This window comes from Agelaius tricolor, unplaced genomic scaffold (genome assembly GCF_023055355.1).
Source record: "Agelaius tricolor isolate 1412-34295 unplaced genomic scaffold, bAgeTri1.0.p SCAF_17, whole genome shotgun sequence".
Taxonomy (NCBI): Eukaryota; Metazoa; Chordata; class Aves; order Passeriformes; family Icteridae; genus Agelaius; species Agelaius tricolor.
In genome coordinates this window covers 8,294,999-8,318,261 of record NW_027269277.1, presented here as the reverse complement: position 1 = coordinate 8,318,261, position 23,263 = coordinate 8,294,999, and the positions used below count along the sequence as shown (strand labels likewise).

General features: G+C 40.3%; 1 protein-coding gene across 1 annotated transcript; it reads left to right on the top strand.

The window, feature by feature from the left end:
- The first annotated feature begins 996 nt into the window (after positions 1–996).
- RADX (RPA1 related single stranded DNA binding protein, X-linked) lies at positions 997–20,425 on the top strand. Its single transcript, XM_071442342.1, has 15 exons — positions 997–1,654; positions 2,972–3,114; positions 3,839–4,031; positions 5,337–5,445; positions 5,577–5,668; positions 5,763–5,885; positions 7,017–7,115; positions 7,668–7,835; positions 8,311–8,471; positions 8,886–9,079; positions 10,106–10,174; positions 14,818–14,897; positions 15,362–15,655; positions 16,815–16,997; positions 17,413–20,425. Exons 1-15 carry the CDS (start codon positions 1,015–1,017, stop codon positions 17,556–17,558), a joined length of 2,694 nt encoding a protein of 897 aa, XP_071298443.1. The 5' UTR covers positions 997–1,014; the 3' UTR covers positions 17,559–20,425.
- The last annotated feature ends 2,838 nt before the right edge of the window (positions 20,426–23,263 follow it).

The following is a 23,263-nucleotide window of genomic DNA, read 5'->3' as shown; positions in this document are numbered from 1 at the left end:
GATCAATGAAAGTGTCCCAATGGCAGGGGATTTGGAACCAGATGGTCTTGAAGGCCCCTTCCAACCCAAACCATTCTTTGATTCTATGGTGTGATAAAGAAGTTGGTAGTTGCAGTGGGACAAGAATCAATAATAATATAAATCTCACACACTTAGGATCCACTAGGAAGAATTTCTTCTGAAGATGGGAGCAAGAACAAGACCCAGTAGACTGTTTCAATGGCAAAATGATTATGATTACCCTCACACTGCAACTATGTAAAAGACAAATACAATATTAGAAGCAGGCACAAGCCTCTCGCAGCTGGAAACACACTGATGGTAAGGAAGAAGCAATGAGGAGTGCTGTGGAACCAGGAACAGGTGCGGCAGGGATGCAGGGAGCGAGGCGATGCTCGCCAATCAGGGCCTCTGTCCCTCCGAGGGGGCGCTGGGCTCACCTGCGCCCCGAGCTGCCGGGCACCGCCACAGCCACCGGCGAGCGAGCACGGGAACAGCCGCGGCCCCGGCCTGGCCGAGGAACACCCGCGGCCGCCTCTCCCACCGCTTCTCCGGGCCTCAGCTCCGTCCCTGCTCCTGACCGCACCCGCTCCCCGGCCGCCGCGCCGCTGTCGCTGTCCCGATGTCCCCGTCCCCGTCCCGCCGTCGGGTCCCTGTCACTGTCCCCGTGTCCCCATCCCCGGCCCGGCTGTCGGGTCCCTGTCACTATCCCCGTGTCCCCGGCCCGGCCCGGCTGTCGGGTCCCGGTCCCTATCACTGTCCCCGTGTCCCCGGCCCGGCCCGGCTGTCGGGTCCCGGTCCCTATCACTGTCCCCGTGTCCCCATCCCCGGCCCGGCCGTCGGGTCCCTGTCACTATCCCCGTGTCCCCGGCCCGGCCCGGCTGTCGGGTCCCGGTCCCTATCACTGTCCCCGTGTCCCCGCCCCGGCCCTGGCCGTTGGAGGTTTGAAAGGCGCGCGCCCGCCCGCCCCGCCCCGCGCGCGCGCGCCGTGGGGGCGGTGCCCTGCGCTCAGCCATGACAGCGGGAAGCTGCGGCCGGCCCCGGCAGCGCCCCGGAGCGCGGCTCTCGCCCAGGAGGGGCGGCCAGGGCGCTGTCATGCAGGACCCTACCCCGAAACGCGCCGAGGAGAGCCGGGCAGCGGCCTCGGCGGAGGGCGGCGGGGCCTTCTGCCTGCAGAGGGTGTTCGATGAGGTGCAGGGCTCCTCGCAGCTGAGCGCGGCGCCCGCGGAGCCGCTGGCGGTGACGGTGGTGGCGGTGGAGCGGTACCTGGCGCAGGCGCCGCCCGCCGCGCCCCGCCAGTACTGGTACGACCTGACGCTGGCGGACGGCGCGCGCTGGCACCGCTGCCACCTCGCGCCGCGCCTCAACGGGCTGGTGCAGCGCGCGCGCCTGCGGGCGGGCACGCGCCTCCGCCTGACGCGCTGCTCGTACCGCTACGACGAGAGGCGCCTGAACCGCGGCTTCTTCTGCCTGGAGGGGCTGGAGCGGGAGGGGGGCACCGACACCGACACCGCGGCCACCCCGCCCAACGGCTACCGCCCGCTCCAGCCCCTCCGCGGGGACAATAGGCACTACCTGCCGCTCTGGAACAACGAGGATCCCTATGGAGACATGTGGGTACCGGACAGGCCCCCGGTGCAGGTGGATGTGGACGGTAAGCGCGGAGGAGGCGGCTGTAGGGGTGCGGCAGGGACGCCCTGAGGCGCCGCGGGGCGCCCTGAGGGAGGGGGCGGTGCCGTGTTTGTGGGGCGGCGGAGCTGGGGAAGGGTCGGGAGCACAAGTCCCATGAGGGAGCTGAGGGGGCCTTTTCGCTCTCTACAGTCACCTGACAGAAGGGTGTAGCCGGCTGGGCTCGGGCTCTTTGCCCAGGCAACCAGCGGCAGTGCAAGGGCGCATAGTCTTAAGCGAAAGTTTAGCTTGCACATAAGCAAGAGTTGTTCACAGGAAGGGTGATTAAACATTTGAACAGTCTGCCCAGGGAGGTGATGGAGTTACCGTCCCTAGAGGTGTTAAAGGCAAGGCTGGATGTGGTACTTGTTGCCATGGCCTGGCGAACAAGGTGGTGTTTGGTCATAGGTTGGACTCGATGATTTTAGGGGTGTTTTCCAACCTGATTGATTCTGTGATTGCTTGTGCAGCTGGGCTGAGCTTCCTGATATCCTCCAGCTGTGTTTGGCCTCTCTAGGAATGTGCCACCTGTGGCACAGTTCATCTGCTCCTGTGGGAAAAACCTCTTCCCTGGGAAGATGGTGAGGCACTGGCACAGGTATCCCAGAGTTGTCAGCTTGTGGATACTTCACCCCTGGAATCGTTTAAGACCAGCTTGGATGGGGCTCTGAGCAACCTGGTGTGGTGCAGCGTGTCCCTCCCATGGCAGAGTATTGCAATGAGATGACCCCTTTGAACCCAGCCCCTTCTGTGATTCTGTGTTGCTTTGAGAGAGTTTTTTAAACTCTACAAACATTGACTGGAAGTATGAAGCTGTGGTGCTTGTGCCCGGTCTCCTGAGGTGTCAAAAACACTGGGGGCAGTGGTAGTCTTGTGTCTGGTGTGGGGCAAGATGCTCACACTTAGAAGCTGCCACCCAAAATGGGGTCAGTGTTGGGGGGCTCAGGCCATTCCATGAGGCCTGGTGAGGAGAGAGGTATAACAGGACTTCTGCATGAGTGTGATGCCCTTGTAGGCTGACACCTGTGGTTTTTTAATAGCCCTTCTGCTGATCTGACAACACTTCTGTGTCATTTAAAATGTGTCATCACTCTCAATTTAAAAAAAGAGCAAAACTATGCTGTGTGCAGATAGTTCATAACAGAATTTTATTAGTGAATGATATCAGCAGATGAGCCTTGTTAAATGTTAGAAACATTAATAAAATACATGTAACATCCTGCCACTTTACTCCTGGAAACTCAGACATTCAATCATGAATGCTGTTTTTTGGTTTTTTCTTTTCCCCTCCCCTTAACTTTAGTCTCCAAACTGACTAATCTTGGTCATCTGGAAATGACATGGAGAAGCAGAGTGCATTTCCATCCACTTCTTGTGAGAATCCTGCACAAATCTAGACTAAAGTACTATGGAAAACCAGAGAAAAAAATGGATATGCCTTATCAGGTAAAGAGGGATAAATGCATAGGTTAACACTCAGATTGCTGTAGAATGTTTGAAAATAATTTTTCCCATATAGTAAGCAGATAAAGTTATTTTATAGCTATTTTATATGCTGCCTTTACAAAAATGTTGAGCTCTGCAGAGCAGGAATGCTGAATTTTATGATCATATATTTACAAACTTTAGTGGATGAATTTCAGTTACTATGGTTCATTTGAGCTTTTTGTGAAGAAAAGAATACTTCGAGGTGTTAGTAGTTAACAACCTAAACATTTCTGGTCTCTATGCTTTGAAAATTGGACTTAGTATGTCCAAAAAAAAAAAAAAAGGCACTATATTTAAATTATTTCTAGGCCCTGATTCTGTTATCTGTTGACTTTCAGATAGATTATTTTACTGTAAAATTCTTAATGATTTTTCTAATACATTTAACTTGTGATATTTTTGTCTTAAACTTCTTGGAAAAGGAGACTGGAAGTGTGGTGGGTTAATTTAAAAATCTTTTTTAACTGCTTAGTGATCTGCTCAGTTTCAGATTCAGCATTTGCCCGGGTTAAAAATTGGGGATTTTTTCCACTCTAGTATTCAGTACACATTCTGGAACATCTATATCCATTTGTAACAGAGAAATCATTTATGAGTCAAGTACTGGTGCATTATCCAAAGTCAATACCTAGCAGAAGGATAATAAATAAGATGACTGTAGATTGTCTCTTTTTTTCTTCAGGCTTACTTTGAAGTTGCTGATGGCTCAGGCATGATGTCAATGGTTTTGTGGAATTCTCTGTGTCCTGAATGGTATCATAGTATGAAGGTTGGCACAGTGCTGCTCCTTGCCAAGTATGCCATCAAATCCAGTTACCCATTTAAAACACACCCCACCCCAGGGGATTCACAGATGAAGAGATTTGCTACAATTGGTTAAGTATTGCAGAAACCTATTTTGAGTCTATAAAATACAGTTGTGCAAAGTAGTTCTCCATAGAAGTAAAATAGAAAGTGATCCATTGCTGAGACTAACTGATAAAGTATAAATCTTTAATTAGTACTTCTGAAAGGTGTCTGAGCATCCAGGTTCTTGCTCTTCCCTGTTTATATTGAATCATGTCTACAAAGTTTACTGCCACAATTAGGTAAACCCTTTATTTAAAAAATAAAAAAATAAAGAAAGAATCCCTGATATCAGGAACAGAGATTATAAAGATAGGCCACTAGTAATGATTTTTAATCTGATTCTGCTTCCTGCTTAATAACACACATATCACTTGTACACTGCTCACACCTTTTCCCAGGTGATTGAAGGACATTATCACCTCATCTGACTTTAGATTTTATACTGTCAAGGCCCAGAGTATCTGCACAGCTCCACAGAATAAAAAGTTGCATTGATGACTTCTGTGTGCTGAAAGAGCATCTCTGTGGGAGTGTGTATGAAGAATATTCCTTGGCTATAAAAAGCATTTTCTTACTTGCCAGTTTTTTTGTGTGGCAGATACTCAAAGGAGCTATACTACAAAAATACAAGTCCTGCAATATAACAGTAATGGCCTTTTCAAGCTGGATTTGATCAACTTTGGGGTTGTTTTCTCTCACCTTCACTCTATATGAGCTCTTTCCCATTTTGTGCTTTTATACTCAGAACAAAATGACATACAACATGCAGAAAATTCAAATAACTTCTTGGAACAATATGCATGTTGGTGAAGGGTGATGTATGTATCACTTATTGACAATGACAGTTTCCTAATGGAGTTAGGAAACAGTGCACAAAAATTAGCTACAGTGCACAAAAAGAAGCAATGTTTTCACTGCCAGAAGCAATATCTTCCCTGACTGATAAATATTTGTATTTAAATCAGATCTCAATGTCTGAAGTATTTGTGATGGCTTGGCAGGAGATAGAAATGTTTAGCTGGGAATGGAAGTTTGTGAGGGAAGGTGATGACAGCTACAAGCCAACCCTGAAAACAATTATAATTGCCAAAAACCTTTCTATGCAAAGAGGACAGAGTAGAATATGCCATGTGAGGTGACTTTCTCTATGGGCCAATATCTCTGCATTTTCATGGCCTTATTTACTCTGCACTCCTGATTTCTTACAAGCATTATTGGGGTAGGAATGGTAACAAAGAGATCAAAATGTTATATTATTATTATAACAATGTTGATGATGATGATGATAATTTGTATTCATGCCATAAATGTTACTTTTTTTTCTTTGTCAGAAATTTGCCTTAATGTTCGGGATCCTCCTACTGAAATAAATATTATTCCAGAAGAAATGGTTAAGCCAGAGTGGGGATTACCTGAAGTTAAATATAGGTTTATCACAAGGTAAAATAGAATTTTATTGGTTATCAAGCTGGAATTTAAATTTACACTACCTTACAGTGAATGTTAATTGGAAATGCTTTTTGCAGAGTTTCTGAGAAAGCTTACCCAGCTTTATTCTATTTTGCTTTTAGGTCAGAGCTGGATGACTTACCGCACAATCATTCCTGTGATGTTATTGGTCTTGTGACATTTGTAGGAAGGGCTGAGCGAGCCAGAAAAAGAGGTTTTTCTATAAATATGACTTTCAGAACTTATCAAATAGTTTCTAAATTTCTAAGTAAATGCTTATACATTTTTCTTAATATTTATTTATCTAGAACACAGCGAAGACTTCTGGCTGTATCGTTGGGCACATGCCATTGATGGGACCTCAGAGCAACCGTTCGTACTGGAATTGTTTGCAACTTCTCAGCCGGACGTGTTTGAGCATATTCATCCAAGTATTTATCTCTCTATAATCCTAATAATTATTCTTAATGTTTTTCTAGTTCATTGTGAATTTCTAATTCTGAGATTAGTTGCCACTGAATAAAAAATGCCACGATTTATCTTCTCAAGCAGAAGATAGTGGGCAGAAATTAAAATTTAAGAATAAAAAATAGCTTAAATATTTGAAACCCTTACAAATTGCAGTCTGTCAGTTAGCATAAACAATTAGGTGAGCAGCTGGGCCTGGGCCTGCTCTGATTGCCTTCATTTCAGATGTTTCTGTGACAAAGAACCTGGGCAATATCTCTTGCATCAGAGGCAATTAAAGGCAGCAGCTGGTCAAATCTCTTGCTCCTCTTGACCTGTAAATATCTGGTTTTTTTATAGACAGGAATAACTTAAGAGGATTGAATGAAAAGAGAGGTGGAAGTGGAAAAACTTAATTTCTTTGAAACAATGTTTTTTGCCCAAACAGCAAAAAACCAGCTGTGTTACTTATCACACATGAGCTAAGACTAATAAATTTTAAACTAGGGAATCCTTAATGAAGGATTTTAAAAGAGCTTTAAATATTTCTTCTTGCCTTCTTTCTCCTCTCCTCCAAGCACTCATTTTTTTTTAACACTGGTTGGTGTTGATGTACATTTTTTTATCATTTGATGCAGCTTTAGCTGCACAATCCTGCTTAGATTATGGCTGCATTCATCTTGAGTGTTCTGGGGAAGTGGGAAGGAATGACATTCCAGTGTTTAACTGAGATAATAACAAAAGAGTAAGTTTGAGCTCTGTTTAGAAGTTTTGCAGTGGCATGCCATAATTTCTCATCATTTTATACTTTTTATCCTTAAGAAACACAGCTATCTAATACCAATATTTGTACTATTTGTTTCAATGGTATCCTACCTTATGAAGTATCTCATGTTTCAGTTTTAATATCTATGCTGAAATTAAATTCAAGATTTAATTGCATGTCTATATGGTAATTTATAATGGATACTCAAAACCTGTGTGAAACATTTGTAGGGTCAAGAACTAAATTGCCTTGTTTAGAGGACTTAATGAAATCAATCCAGTGTGTGTCAATCTTGGTATTCTAAAATCAATGAACTGTCAGGAAAAAAAATGAATTTTTTTTTTTCCAGTGACATACTTGGTGTGCACACAGATGAGAGTGATGACTGAGAATCCTTCCAGGACAGTTTACCTTACAACTTCAAATGAAAGTCAAATATTCATTAAAGGTAACTTAAACTACTTCTAGTTTTATGTAGTTCTCATGTTGTTTCTTTGGAAAGGGTATTTTCATTTTACAGCACGATAAATCAATACAGACTATGAGGTAATAAGGAAACATCACTGCAGAAGACAAGAAGGCAAATGGCATTCTTGTAAGGCATTAAAATGGATTTATCTATGAAAAGTATTTCTAGGTTAAGACACATGTTTACTAATTCTTTCAGGCTGTTAATATTTTGATAGGGTAGCAATTGTGGTTTCCACTTACTTAAAATATTAAAAAACACTTGCAGCTTTCCTATTCTAGGAGCTTTTTTGCTAGTTGTTTTGGTTTTTTCTGTTATTTAATGTTTGTCTGACATTCAGTGTCAAATGCAAGTGTAGTCAAGAAATTCAAGGTACTCATTTTGTAAAACACTCTTGACAAAAGACATGTTTGTACTCTCAAGATTTTCCTAATTTGTTTTTTCTAGGTAGTGTTCAGGGGAGTTTCAAAATGAGAACAAATGTCAGTTGCCTGCTTTGGTTTTGATACCTGATTATTTTTGTCTTAAAAGGGTGGCACAAGGGCCAGCCATACACCAAGGATGCCAAAGTGAAAAACTTCATTCAGTGGATGGAATCTCAAAGTGAAGCTGATCAAATAAAGAAAACTGTCATCGGTGGCTATTACCCTTTTCCACGACCTCCTGATAGCTTTTTGAAATATTGTAAAAACAATGAAGGTATCACATATTAAATATCTTTAGATTTGTGGCCTTTTCAGTCTAACTCCAAGAAAACTTCCTTTTATGCCTAAATGTTTCATAGGCTAAATCCTCACCTCACAGAAAATATTGCACTGCTAGCTGCAGGAGAATTGTAGAAGCTGAGGTGAGCTACACATATACCTGAAGTTTTACTCTGAATATTCTGCTACATCAGAATTAAAAATAGTTATTCTGAAGGCTACATTGAACTGGAAATTTCACCTGAAACAGAAATTGTGGTGTCTGACAATGCATACTAACAGATGCTTATGCACAAAAAAGATTTATTGTTTTAATTTTTTTCCGTGTGATGTGGATGACAAAAAAGTTTAGAATTCTTTAAAAGCATAAATTTAAATCAATTTAATATTTAGTAAATCTTCTCTTTAGTCTTGTGTTAGAGAGTATTATATGACTCTAAAACTTGATTCTGGAAATTTCTTTTTTGCAGTTGAATCAGTTTTGAAACCCATAGGTGAAATAGGGAAAGAGATTGAAGACCTGCACTACAGAGAACACAAGCGAGTTGCTGTTCAGGGAATAATTAGTGCCATAAGATACATCAGCTGGAGCAATGCAGCTGAAGCAGCCCCAGGAGGGGACCTGGTCCAGGTATGGTGTGTGACAGTTAATGCCAAAGCAGCTATGATTGTCCTTAGAATGGAGAATTTTGCATATGAGTTCAGAATCTCATTACATTGTCTCTTAATCTGATTTTTGAGAGCAAAATTTTAAAAAGTGATGATTCAGTGCTTCTCTGAAAGTGTTTTGGCAGTCCTCTGTAAAACTTGTAACTGTTTCAAAGTTACTAGTTTGACTGATCACCTTGTGTAAATTGGAGTGTGGGAGAGGCAACTGCTGCAACATTGCTCACTTGTCACCTTCTAGACAGAATTTACCTTATTAATATGATTAGAATATAATTTCTGCTAAATGTAAGGTGACTGTCAGAAATTTGCAAGTTTTTGAGTTGGAAGAAGTAGCTTTAAGTGCATTGAAATCCTTAAACAATTAATGTTGTTGCAGAAAGATACCTCTCAGTGTCTGGGAAGTTCTTCTGTGTCCGAAGAAGACGGTGCTGACAAGGGAAAACCTGCAGAAGTTAAGTCTCTTCTGGGGCCACCCTGCCCTCCTGGGGAGCATCAGCACCAAGCTCCGCTGTCCAAAAGGAGTTCAGTCAAGAGAAGGACAACGCGCAGATCCAGGAGAGATGCAGAGCAGTAAGCTCTCTTCATTAATATGTGGTGGATCTTCTAAAAACTGTTTTCAGAAATTAAGCCAGAGCCCAGGCTGTAGAAAATAATAAGAGAGCTTTAAAAGCATATCTAGTTTAATCTTTGAAATGTAATTATGTACTTTTCCTGGCGTCAGGTGATGACACTGTTCATGCTAATGAAGGATTAATTACAGTAGGTTTGCAGTGCTCTCTTCTGATTAATATTTATACTGTTTTCTTATTAAGCTCACAGATTTGAGATAAAAGTAGTTAATACTTGAACCAAATGTAGTTTAGTGACATAGCTGTGGAACAAACAACAGTTACAGTGATGTGAGGAAATCAGACATCTTGGCTGAAAATGCAGAATCAGGTATAGCTGTTCCTTAATTTCAAACACCCCTTATTTTTGATTTCTGGGCAATGGGGTAGTGCATGTAGCTGTAACTTGCTGTCAGAAAGGAAAGTAGATGGTGGTCATGTGCTAACCTAAGGGCTCAAAATAACTTTTAATTTGTCTGATACAGCTGTGTTAAATTCAGGAGTAAAGTAACTGCTTGTATAAGACTGCTCTTTGTTGCAACTTGTGTAAAATCTAGTACAGCCATACTCACTATTGAGAGCCTGATGTACACATTGACAGATGGAAAGTTTCAAAATTCAGGCCAGTCACATCTGGTTTTTTTGCAGTGGATTTCTCATACAATAAAGGGTATATTTTTCTTCTTTACTTTTCACATTCATAAGTCATAATGTATGAAGAGAGTGGATATTTAGTATATTTTGAGGGGAAGTGAAATAAAATATAATTAGCATTGAATGAAGATTTAGTACTACAAAAACCTTGGTAAATAGAAGTTCTGTCTTGGCAGTGATAATTGTGGCAATTTTAGTGGATTCTTTTCCATATGAAAACTTCCAGCATTTGAGTGTCTTAGTTCTGCCTGAAAGAAAAACATCAAAGTTCTTTGCTTTGTGAATTTCCATTTAAATAGATACTGAAAAGTAATGGTGAATTTCCTACTTTAAGGGGAGGTACATCTGTTAGTCCTGTATCATCTCACCCCTATTTTACACGGACTGTAAGAAGAAAACTTGGGTAAGTCATGTGAAATTAATTGTGTTGAATAATTGCAATAATCAAACAAAAATACTCCAAGTAAAAGTTTTACAGATCGGGAGTCTCTAAGGAAGCAAAATGAAAGAAGAGATCAGGGTAGAGTTTCATGTTTTCTATTCACTCATCTGCACTCACTCTAAATGTATCTGAAACATAATTTTGAGCATGTTATTAAACATCTTCTATTGCTACTACTTCTACTAAGGGAATATATAATAACAGAGGTTCATCATGGTAATGAATGGATTTTCTGGTGGTGGCTGAGCTGTACATTTTTCTTGATGCTACAGAGGTGTAGGTCTGGTTGACCCTGGGAAGCCACTCCCCTGCTCCTTTCACTCCCCAGCATTCAGTTGTTACATAACTCAGCTTGGATCCAGAGAAGGTGGGGTTTTTTAGAAGTTCACATAGGAGTTTCAAACCCAGAGCCCTGTCAAGTCTGGAACCTAGTGAAATAATTACAAAAGTGAAATTATTAAGAAAACTGAGTGAGTGCTTTTATTTGTTAACCAGGGGCTAGAAGCTACTTTCCTCAGAGCATTTTAAGGGCCATAAATTCTTGTCACTTGTTCCAGACAGAACATGAGCAACTTGAATGTTTGAACTCCTTGGTGTCAGTAATTTAGGATGTTTGTGTATTTTGCAGTGATCTGGATTTATGTCATGACTACATATATGGCTCAGTTGCCTTTTTGGTTTACTTTTAGCATCTCTTCCTTTTCCCCCCTAAACCCAAGAATTACAGTGCTAGGAATAGAGCAACAAAGTTTTTGACCATTCTGCCAGTGTTTCTCCCCTGCAAGCATGCCTATTTTCTTGAAACACATTTACTGGAAGCTAATTTGCAACAGCTTTTTCTGTGGGATAAATGAGGCTCTTTTGAACCCATGTGTTGTTTCGTGGTCCTTTTGGTAGAAACTGCATTTTCTAGAAGTTATTACCTAACTTTGAAGCTGGTTCATTAAAAACATCACCTGGCTTTAGGTTCTGCAGGTGATGCAGGACTTTGCAGGGACTTGTGGTACAAATCCATAGGAAAATCAGGAAATTTTCCTTGACTGTAAGGAATCTTGTTTTCTTTTGCTTGCTGAGAAATGTTCCGCTTTTGCCAGGGTGGGGGTGGATGGGAAGAATGTCTTCTCCCCATTTCTTATAGGTGAAGCCAGAAGTTAAGGCATGTTTACTTTGTTCTCTGCTTTTCTCAATCTGCTACTCTCCTTGCTACCTGTGTGTCCACTCTATGCCATTAGTGCTAGAACCCCAGCTAAAGGAGGAGAAAGTCTGTGTTGGATTATGGAAAGCTGTTTCACTCTATATAATTAAAAGGTAACTCGTGTATTTCTGTAACTACCTATAGAATTGTGCTGAATTCTCCAAATTGCCAAAGAAAAGTAGAAAGTTAGCTGACATACTTTAAAATTGCATTGATTTCTGTTCCTTAGATGTAGCAGAATGTCAGCTCTCACTGAAATACTTTAATATATTGATGAAATAACAATAGTAGTTTTAACAAACTTCACATATTTCAGAGAAAATTCTGAGTTGGAAGGGGCCCACAAGGATCATTGAATCCAATAGTAGAGTTATGTTTTAAAGTACATATTCTATCTTAAACTATTCTGTTATTTTCAGCATGCGGTTTCATTTTTGGGTTTTTAAGCAGTAAGAGCTTATTTTGAGGTTTTTTATTGACAGCTACAGTTCCTGCATTTCTGAGGTAACTTACCTGATTTTTAAGGGTTTCAGAAACAAAGCAAATGGGTAATTTAGTATTATTGTTGATATTTATATCCTTGCTAGTAAAGATCTTCCACATAATAGTACTTCTAAGCATTTAATGTACTCCAAAGTAATTTAATTTATAGAGAATGAAGTGATGGTGAATGAGGAAAGATCAGGAATTTGAGACAGGATTATTTTTATGTGGAAGTGAAAAAAGCTCAGTAGTTTTCTTAGAATTTTAATCTTCATAAATTTAGCATGTTACCATGGAATTGCTGCACTACATGCTCCCACTCCATACTGCATGAAATGAACTTGTTTGCATGCTTCTGTCCTTGTAGTTTCACTTCTGTATTTTTTTGTCACATAGACCCTTTTATATTTTTTCCTTCCCGTGGATGTGACAGCAAGGGAATGGGGACTCTGTAATTTAGGGAAATTCATCTTGAGGTTTGCATGACCGAAAGTTTCACAGCATGTGATGTTTCCTTCACAACCCTTTTTCACATAAATCAGAACTTGTCAGGGAGAAATTAGTAGATAATAAAAATCAATTTGTGTAGACTTGTCAAGTTCTCATAGAAGGCTTTTTGGTCTCTCTGTTACTTGCTGTGGTAGATGTGTTTATCACAATGGTGTCAGAACACTTCATTTCAAGCCAGTCTATAAAAAAGTTTACCAGTTTTATCAGTGAGTGAGATGTTTTCTTGTATTGCTTTGAGGCACTTTACTTCCTTGCATTGTTTGGGCATAGCTGTGAGTCATAAGTTTTTTTTTTTCTTAATTTCAGTTATCACATTTAGTCCCAGTCCTTAGAAAATCGGTGTGAAGCATGGGACGTGCTTACTTTCCCAGTAGTTTCTGAAAATACTGATCTGCCATATATTTTGATTGATGTTATTTTTGATGACAATACTTTAAAATAAAATGACTGACAAATTGAGTATCAATGTATCTGAAAATAGTGAAGAAAGGATTTTTTCAAGTGGACATCTGTGAAAAGGGGGGTCTGCAGAGTGCAGGCTGGAAACAGCAAATCTGGCAGGGCACAAGTTTTCCTAAAGCTGGCATGGGTAAAATAGGCTGTGGATGTTTTGGTGTACAACAGCAGGAGCACATTGCAGTAAGTGGAAGGATTTGGGTGGCCTCAGGTGCATTGCAGACACAGTGGTTCAGTCACAAAGAAGCACCTGGACTGGATTAGAGACAAGTAGTTTCCCCTGCAAGCCTCGCTCAAGTCAGGCTGTCCACACATCCAGCACAAAGCAGGCCTGCAGGAATGATGTGTTGGACAGGTAGAAATTATCCCAGCTACAGATCTGTGAAAGAAGTGGGGAAAAATCATGACAAGTTTTCTTCATATTTTCCTGAGGCTCTGCTTGCTTTAAATCAGAGCCTATTCACTTCCAAATCTAGACAAGTTTAAAAGAAAAAAATCCATGATATCCACTTTGCACAATATCTACTTGTCAGCAGTATGACTTGGTTTAATCCTCTGCTTTAATGAAAAGTTGGTATATATCTAACTTGACATGTTGGTTTCTGAGCAAGCCTTTCTTAGCACTGTGCTGGAGTTTCATTTTATGTTTGACAGGTCCAAATCCCAAAAGTGAAAATTAATTTTGTGGGCAGTAATTTCCCAGGTTGTACTGCTTAAGTGAGGATTCTTTTGTGCCTAGATTTGGACATCACAGGAAGGTCACTTCAGTGGTGATACATGGTGGCAGTGCATTTCTTAAAATATACTTTCATACTCAAAACCCATAGTGCATTTCCTTTTATCTTCTCACTAGATACTATTTTAGATATTTTCCATTTGTTAGGAAATGTTGACATTATATTTTCAAGATACACCTTAGTATGAAATAGAAAAAAAATATTTTTAGAACCTGCAAATCCTTATGAAATTTAATATCAATACAATATGCTGTTCAGTACACAGCATGTTCATCTTTGATTCCTTTTTTACTGTCTGTATCTTGTCATTATTATTAACTACTTTGATGGTCTGGAATTTTTATGGTACCTTAACAAAGTCTTACCTGTGGTAGTTGTTAGTGATGCAAGATAATCAAGATAGTCCTTTCCCTAAGTTTTTTCAGACATCACAGTGGGTTTTATTCTAATAAGGGGAATGGATCAAAGAAGGAAGGAATACATGGGCCTAAGAGCTTATTTTACCATGTTTGCTTGCAGAGTGCCTCTTATGTTTTTCTCCTGCATAATATCCTAGGTAATTTATTAGATTGATAAAGAATAGTTTCTTATCATTAATTCAAAACTTTATGATTAAAAAAAGACAGTCTAACAAATACCTAGTTTGCTTCATTAAACTGATCATTACAAGAGGACAGGATGTCCACAGGAAAATAGAGATTTGCATTTCTGTCATTTTGGATTCCGGAGTGGTGGCATGGCTCCATTCATGCTGTGTTTCTGGTGCTGAAGGGGATGGCAGGGCAGTGCAGCGCATGCTGAGCACCGGGTTTTGCCATCGTGTCACCTGTGGGTCACCTGTCGGTCACCTGTGTTGGTCACCTGTGCGTTTGGCCGTGTCACACGTGGTATTTCCGCCCGGTGCCAGTAGAGGGCAGCAGACACCGCTGCCAGTGTAAACCCTTCCCGTCTGTTTCCCAAAGCCAGGAATCAGCCAGAGCTATTCTGAGCTCTGCTGAGCTGATTTCCTGAGCACAAGTAAATTGTGTTTACTTGTTGTGTCCAGCTGCTGTGTACAACTCTCACAATAAGGAATCAGCTCATTCACTCGAGCTCGTATCATTTATCACTAGAAGTCTGTCTTTTGCTGCATAGAGTTTGAGGTTAATTAGGTTTAAGGTAAATAAATAAATAAATATATGTATATATATACACGTATACACACTATAATTTTCTTTTTATAGCTTAGATGAATATCAGCATGGACATTCTGTGCAAGATAAAAAAGGACAGGCTGTGTCAGACAGTTTGCAGTATTGCAGAGGTATGTTGCCAATAGTTCTTATATTACCCTTAGGAGGCTTAAGACTACTTTTCTTCAGGTCCAAACCAGGCAACAAAGATATCCTTATAACCCTTGTTAAGACAGTTCCTCTGTATATCTGGTTGCATCAGCCTCTGGGGAACCACTGTAGCAATGTATCATAAATGTCATTTTACTCAATGTTCCCTGCTGGGTTCTAAGGGATGGCTGAAAGGACAGCATTGGATTGTTTCCCATTATGGGCAATAAATTCTCAGTATATCTTTATAGAAGTTTTAAGTTAGGTTAGTATCTCAGAAGCACTTTATAGCATAAGACCTCATGTTTCCTTGTAGCTCTTTCAATTTCTGCCATAATTGTTCATAGTGTTCATAATTGAAATGTTCTAATGAAAATTGTTTCTTGTTTAACAGAGGAGTGATACAATTATATAAGCAACTAAATGTTGTCTGTGCTTATAATAGATCAAGAAGAAGTGAATAATATAGCTGAAACTGAAGAGCCTGGAGGAACTTGTGGTTCCTGGCAGAGTGACCTGTGGGCACAAGTGAAAGACAAGTTAATGAATTATTTTCATCACAGCAAAATTTTCCCAGAAAGTATCCCACGTAAATTTGATTATGTGCACAAAGACTTACTTATGCAACAGTACAACCTTCATGCAGCAGTGCACCAGCCAATAGAAGCCAGAACAGATAAAAACATCAATGAATTTAAAAGTGCTATTGGCCTTGGATATTATGAAGTGACAGTTCTGGGTAAGTAGCTTGCCTGGTAAAAAAGGTTAAGCAAGAGCAATGTAAGTTCACCAGATTGAATGGATTTCTCTAAAGGAATCAATTGATTCTGAGTATTTCCTGAGGTTTGAAAAATTATTGACATTTTAGATTTTTGTTAGCGTCCCCATTTAGGGTAAATTTTATTCTCATTAAACATACTTTTCAATGAAATGCCTGAATATCTTATTTGTAGTAACACTTTTTGTATAATTTCAGTTTCTGGCATAGTCTTACAAGTGTTATTTGAAGAATGTATGTAGTCCTTAAACTATTGATTATTTCAGTTAGGAATAGGTCCCGATGTAATCAGGCAAATTAATAAATTGCACTTGCCAGCTTTCTGCTGGAGAGGTGTTTATCAGAAACAAGTCAGTGTTCTTAAAAAGACAACTATAAATGCTTCTTTTCAGCATTATTCTCATTGAGTTGATTTTTTTCATACTGTTGCTCCTAAAGTGCCTTCTTTCCATGGCAGAAAATGAAAGGCTGTATTTTAGCCATACTCATTAACTGCTCCATGCTGCTTCTGGTTAACATGAAGTGTCAGTTGATTGATTTTTATTTATTAAAATATAAATATGCAAGTTGATGTGTATCTATTTGCTAGCTTTATTGAGGGTTATTAAGTTTGATTTTGTTTTCCCTTTAAAAAGGGACATGAATTACCTTGATTAACAATGCTCATGTTAAATTCCCATAATTTAAAGGTTTTCATTACTTGATAAGGGACATTTGCAGAGAATATTTGAAGTCATTGGAATCCTGGGACTGACAATACAATATTGAAGATGAAAGTAGCACTGTATTGCACACTTTACTGGTTGTAAAGTTATTTCTCTGCATTTGCAGATAAAGTTAAAAGGAGGATGAAATGGCTTCCAAGGTTTAATGTTTTCTGAACTATCAGCATTGTTAGCCTTAAACCATAGTATTTCATAACATCATGTAAATTTGAATGTGCTTGTGTATAATCCTATGTAGAAACATATTTTTAGACATTAATTATTAACTAATGGACAAAAGATGTAAATAAAAATCAGGTCAGTGGTTTGTTGAAAAAAAATAGAAGTGGTGTGCAAAGTTGCTGACAGGCTGAATAGGAAGTTTTCTGCTAACATAAAATATTTTTCTTCAACAGGTATAAACCATGATATAGCAATAGATGTTGCTTTTCTTCCACTGTTTTGCCCTGACAATCCCCACTTGTTTCAACTGGAAGACATTCAGAATGATACATTATTGTCTTGTATGAGTTGTATCTCTGCATGCCAGCAGAAGGCCACCAGCAGTGGGAGGCTTGGTGACACGTTCCCTCTTTCAGGTGAGGCTGCCTTTCACTGATGTTACTCATTTATCATTTCTTGGTTTATCTGTCAGTGCAAGAGTTAATCCTCTGTAGAAATCTCTGGTGTACATCAGACATTGTTCACCTCTTCAGTGAAAGAGATGTGAATTCTATTTCACCACCTTTAGTAAATTGCTGCAATACTGAACTTTCAAGGCAGTTTTTGCTGGAGCTGTTCTCATCCTCTGAAAACAGTATTTTAATATCCAAACTACAAACTCATATCTAATTCTGATTCTGTCATTTCTAGTGATGGAATTTATGAATACAATTTTTCACTGAAAGAAGGTTGAACATTATTGTATGGAGAACATTATCAATTCTGTACACCTTTTTATTGTGTACAGAGTATACACAAATACCTTTTAAAACCACCTTTCTTAACTTCTAGATGAAATTGTAAAAGCAGCGAAGGAGCTCGATGGCAAACACGTTATCTGCATCTTGGACATGTGTCACTTGGGGGATGACAAAGTCGAAGTCTTTCTGACCAAAATCTACAAGACAGTGGAACCAGGTGTGCTGGATCCAGTGTAATTTATTAACTTAATTTTCAAATGTATATTGTTCAAAAGGAGGGAAATAAAATTGCTGTAACTTGAATACACCCTCTATACATTGCACTTTTCTAGAACTAGCAGACACAAACATAAAATCATGGTTCTTAGGGCAGTTGTAGTGGTCATCCATGTAACTGGGAAGGACAATTGTTGCCTTTATTTTTAAGTCTTGAAACAGATTTGACAATGTCTTGCTTGCTGATGTTCAAGAAGGATGAATAGGCAGTACAGTGAGCTGATCATTTGGCAGGATACCAAGGACTCAAAGTGATTGTCAGCTGTCTTTCTTTGCCTGTGCACAAACATACACAGGAAATGTGTATATCTGGATGAGAACTGAGAAGAGAGGCAAGCTTTCCTAATATTTAAGGCAGTGTTTGCAAAAGAATTAACAGGCTGTGACAAAAATTTAGGCTGAAAATTAGAATAATTTTGAGGATTAGAATTTTGATGTTCTGTGGTGATCTTTTTTTAGTGAAAGCTACCAGAGGCAGCCTAACTGCTCTTTAGGCTTGAAGCTTACTGTGAGAGGGATTAAATACCATGGTGCCTTTAGTACCATGATCCAGGAAACCACTTTCAGTTCTTTTCACCTGAGCAAGGTCAGGTGCTGTTTTTATATGTCTGCTTTTGTACACAGAGTATTAGGTAGTGAGCATAGCATCCAAACATTTTTAACATATTTTATTCATGAATACAAGTAATGAAATATTTTTTGAAAAAAATTTTTAATTGGAACTTGCTTTGAGCTTTGCAAGAGAAAACTGCCTTTAAGAAGTGCTAATTCTGCCAGGATATACAGTTTGCCACATCATTTCTAGGTGTGTTCTGAGAACATTAAGTTCAGCCACTATGAGAAGCTGCTGCTTCCACAAAAGCAAAGGACTGGAAAATTCTGCCAACATTTTGCCTCTGCTGAGGAGCACCTGGCTCCTGCTGGTCCACAATCAAGTAGCACATTTTTACCCATGTTAAACAGGCTCAAATCACTGGAGGAGCTGGATTCTTACAAAATTATTTTCAAGCAGGAGCTCTTTGCAATTTGACTACTTGTCCATTTGAAATGCTGCTCTCAATTCACTTCTTTGAGAAGAAAGAATTACAGAGATTTGCCAGGTAAATTGTACCATTATTGACCAAAGCCCACAGAGTTAATTTATAGGAATAGATAAATTCTTAGGTACATTTTAGCAGCCTGTTGGTAATTGGAAATCACCTCTTTCAAGTAGTAGTAGTCACTTGTCTGCCCTGGGGGCAGTGGACTTTGTCATCAAGTACTTAAAGTCTGTACCCTATCTTCAGTTAATGGTAATTTGACAGAGGAATGTAATTTATTTTGATACACATAAGTTCACAGACAACTTCAGATAAAAAAATAATGAAATTAATAAAACTATTGTGTCTTTCTAGTGTAGTTTACAGTTTAAAAATATATTAAGGAGAATAGTTTAACTTAAATTGCACTGTAACTAAAAGTCAATTGAATGTGACTGTATTGTATCTGTCTATTTAATATGAATCAGAAGTATTAGTTCTGGAGCAATGTCATGCCTTTCAGAGTACCCACAGAAGGCAAAATGAAAAGATACCAACCCAAGAAGAGCAGGGTGTTGCTTGCAGTATTATTTGTGTCATTGTGCTGCTTATGGGTATGTGAAGGTGAGAGGCCATTGCTCTGGAGTGAGTGACACAGCACTTCATGTTCCAAACTGAGCCATGCTGACTGTGTCAGCCAGTGTTTTTATTTACATATACTTCAGATGGAAGTCAAATTTTAATGAAACTCTTCTTTCTTAAGGCAATTTTTAGAGGAATTCTGTTTGTCATCACAAAAGGACTGATGTGGCTGAATTGTCACAGAGCCACATTAGTGAGATGGTGCAGCCACCTTCCTTCACCACATGCCACAGAAATGGAGCCAAAGGCTGTTTGTGGCATTGCACTGCTTAGTACACTTTAAACATAAAGCATTAATCATTTCATCCTATATGTTAGGACTTCCTAACTCTAAAGGAAAGATCTGAATTATTTGGGATATAGATAATGTTTTAAAACATTAAAGGATGTCATTTTACTTAAGTGTTTGAAATCTTTCATGGCAAAGCTGGGAAGGAGAGGTACTTACTCTCACAGATTGGGGTGCCAGTGTTGAAAGCACAGGCTTGCTGTGTGCAGCTGGTGAATATCCAATGCCTGTAGTAGATCTGGAATTTTACTACTTTGGATCATTCTGTAGAGTCACCATCCTACTAAATAACACTGGACTTAATATGTGGAGTTCAGTGGCTGAAGTGCAGCAGTGTTATTGTGATTCTACCGCTCTGCCTGTCTCCCTCCTCCCTGCCAATCCAGCACTGTCAGACTGGAGCAAAGGTTCTCTGCAAAGAAACCATTTGCTGTTTTACTTCTTTCAGTGTTTATTAACAAAACTGTAAAACAAATTGATTTTTGGTGTTGAGTCTGTCAAAATGATAGTTTTGCCATGTTAAGCTAAGATATAGAGTCATTACTCGTGCAAAATGTCAAAGGGATCACCTTTATTGCTGCTGTGTATTGCTACTGCTAGGGGTAAAATAATATCAGAACACATTTCATTACTGTGGAAGGTGTACCTGACCAAAGAACTTTACTCTAAAACCTTACATGTGCATGTTTCTTGTGTTTCAGCATTAATTTTAAAGAAGGGAGGAAGGTAGAGCATATGTAGGTAGTGGTACTTTTGAGTGTATAAAAGTTCCTAAGTCATAGATCATGAAAATAATACTAATTTTGAATGAATGTGATGTAGAAGTTGTGCAACATTGAAAAGAAGAGAATATAAATAAACAAATTTATATATGTAAACATCTTGGATTTTTTTCTTTCCGTTTCTTTCCTTTTTACTTCTTGTAAGTTGTTTTGATTTTCCCAGAATCTTCTCCACAGTCGTGTTTACTCGTTTCAAGAAACTTTAAAGGAGAAATAGACCAAGCTTCCATCAGCAGCTGTGCCACCAATTGCAGCTTCTCTTGGCTTTCAGCACGGTGTGCAGCATGGCTTTGTAGAAAAAGAGGAGAAAGGGAGTGTCTTTGTCCCTTCTCCTTCCACTGTGCTCCAGGACTGGGGCTGAGCCCCAGGCTGGGCAGAGCAGGATAGGAGCCAATTCCTTGGCTGCTTGTCAGCTGAATGGGCTGGGAATGCCACAGCAGTGTGTGCTCTGGGCAGCCTGGCAGGACAGCCCTTCCTGGGCTGTCTCTGTAAACCTGCAGGATGGGAAAGAGCTTGGAGAAGATCTGCTCTGCACTGGGGACAAAGCTCTCAGCTGCTTCCCCACCCCAGGCTGGGTGTTACATTTCCTCAAGAGGAAGGAACTCAGTACAGCAGCTGAATCAGCTCCGGGCTCTGCAAACTACACCTCTGTCACCCAAGGAGAGACATCTGCTAAAGCCAGTGTTACTGACACCCACAAATCCTCATGGGCTGCTCAGCTGCTGGGTCTGTTCCCAGCTCTGGAAGTTGTGTGAATAAAATGAACACTGCAAAACTCAGGCACGTCAAGCGGAGTTGCTCTGCAGCTTTGGCACTTGAATGAGCACAGCAGCATCCTGAACCCTCTGGCAGTGAACTCTTTAGGAGTGACTGAGCCACCTTGAGAGCAGCCTGGGCAGCGTGTTGGACAGGGCTTGAGGAGCAGCCAGCAGGGCTCTGCCTCCCTGCAGTCCTGCCAGGCACTTGAACCATACTAGGGAGAGAAATGAGGCCAAAGGAAGAGCCTGGCTTAGCAGGCACTTAACAATGAAGGCTTTTTTGTCTGTGCTGTAATCTGTGACCACTATCTGGGTGAGTCCTGATGACTTTCATTTGCCCTGAGTGTGCCCTCTCTCTGCCCTCCAGCCCTCACCCCACTGGGAGTGTGGCCCTGAACCGCAGCTTCCGACAGGGCTGAGGGCCAGAAAACAACAGGCTCAACCAAGGCCTGATTGACCAGGGCCAAAACTCACTGCAAGGGGTCTGAGAGCACTACAGGCTAAAGGAAGATGAACTGCAGGCTCAAGACCAGATGGGAAAGATCAGAATGTGCTGCTGTGAAGTTCGGTGAAGTCAATTTTTGTTTTGTTTTAGTCTATTCAAAAAATATCTTCTCTAACCAGAGCAAATTAACAAGCAAATACATTTAGACAAATAGACTGGAGAACAATCAGATGAAGTGGATGTCTTCAGGTGGGCAGGGCTTTATTAATCCTGCAGCACATAATAATCTGAACACTGATATGTCCTGGAATATGGGCAGTTTTCTTTGAGGTCTGTAGAAAACAGAAAAATCTGAAGGACAAATATTATATTGTCTTCAGAAAGGAAGCATCCAAGAAATTACTGGTCCATTTGTCCAACTTTTATCCCTAAAGTGGCTGTGGAACAATATTTTTTTAATCCCTTCTTTGCATTTTTACCACCATCAAGGACAGCTTGTGCCAAACTAGTCTAGTTTTACTTTTTTGATAGGCCTAAGATAGGAGGCAACATCCTCTTAATCAGCTTGAGGAAATAAAAGTTAAGCACGGAGATAGATATGCAGCTATTAAAAAAAACTCCTTAAGAGCACTTGACCACCCAGCAGGACAGCAAATGCTGCTGCTTTGCAGAAATCTGTCAGGATAGCAGCTTTATTTAGCATTTAAAACCATCTGATCATCTGGAAGATGACCCTCTGTGGATTACAGCCAAGAAGAAATGCTTAGAAGGATGTTTAGGGACACAATTATGGAGATTAAAAATTGCAGCAGTTTTCCAAAGCAAAACAAGTGACAAAAATGTGGTCCAATAAAATCATCAAAAGTAGTCCCCTTAGGCAGGAGAAAGGGATTTTACAGTGAGGAGGGGCTGACAGGGCAGCAATGTTACTGAAAAGACCAGAAATCATAGGAAACCACAAACTGAGGTGCAGCTCCACAGCAAGCTCTTGCCACAGAAAGTAGCAGCTATGATTTCTGGATGAAGATGGGGAAGAGAGGATTGACAGCCAAAAAATATAATTGTTCTGGTGGTTTGGGGATGATGCAGTCTGGCTTCAAGGCTTTGAGACACTCTAGAAGAGACCAATGGGAAAATAAATTATTTTAAAAAACAGGAGTTAAAGATTCAGGCTTTTTGGCTTTTTTTCTCAAAGCAGAAAAGATCAGAGTGCAAACAAGATTCTGGTGAAAGGAGGACAGAGAAAAAGGCGACTTTATTTGCTGTAAAAATCAGCAGCTCAGTTGGTGGGGGAGTTTTGAATTAAGGAGAAAACAGCAGCGAGACAAAATATTCGGGAGACTCTCTAGTAGAGTTTTTTACAAGTTGGACAGATCACCAAGAGCACTCTGTCTTGGCATCACTCAGAAGAAGAAAACATGGCAGGGGATGCCCTGACAACTCTTCCAGCCTTACCCAAGCTTTAATAAATTGATGATCAATATAATTTTTTCATATAGGCCATAAACAAAATTACTGTTATTACACCTAATAAAATGGCCCAGTGATCCCAAGGTTTTAGAAACAGGATTTTTACTCCAAACCAAGCTCAAACACAGTCCTTGAAATCCCACATACAGAAAGGCAAATGCCATTCTCTCTCTGCAATGTTGCTAGCATTTCCACCTTTTATACCTCCTAGCTAAACAAGTCACAAAGGCTTGTATGCAAGAAAAGTGTGTTAAAGTCAGC

Excerpts from the sequence above, each read along its gene's own strand:
- RADX (XM_071442342.1), top strand. The coding sequence starts at position 1,015 with ATGACAGCGGGAAGCTGCGGCCGGCCCCGGCAGCGCCCCGGAGCGCGG. Across the intron at positions 4,032-5,336 it reads GAAGAGATTTGCTACAATTG|AAATTTGCCTTAATGTTCGG; the intron begins GTTAAGTATTGC and ends TTTCTTTGTCAG. Across the intron at positions 5,886-7,016 it reads GTTTGAGCATATTCATCCAA|TGACATACTTGGTGTGCACA; the intron begins GTATTTATCTCT and ends TTTTTTTTCCAG.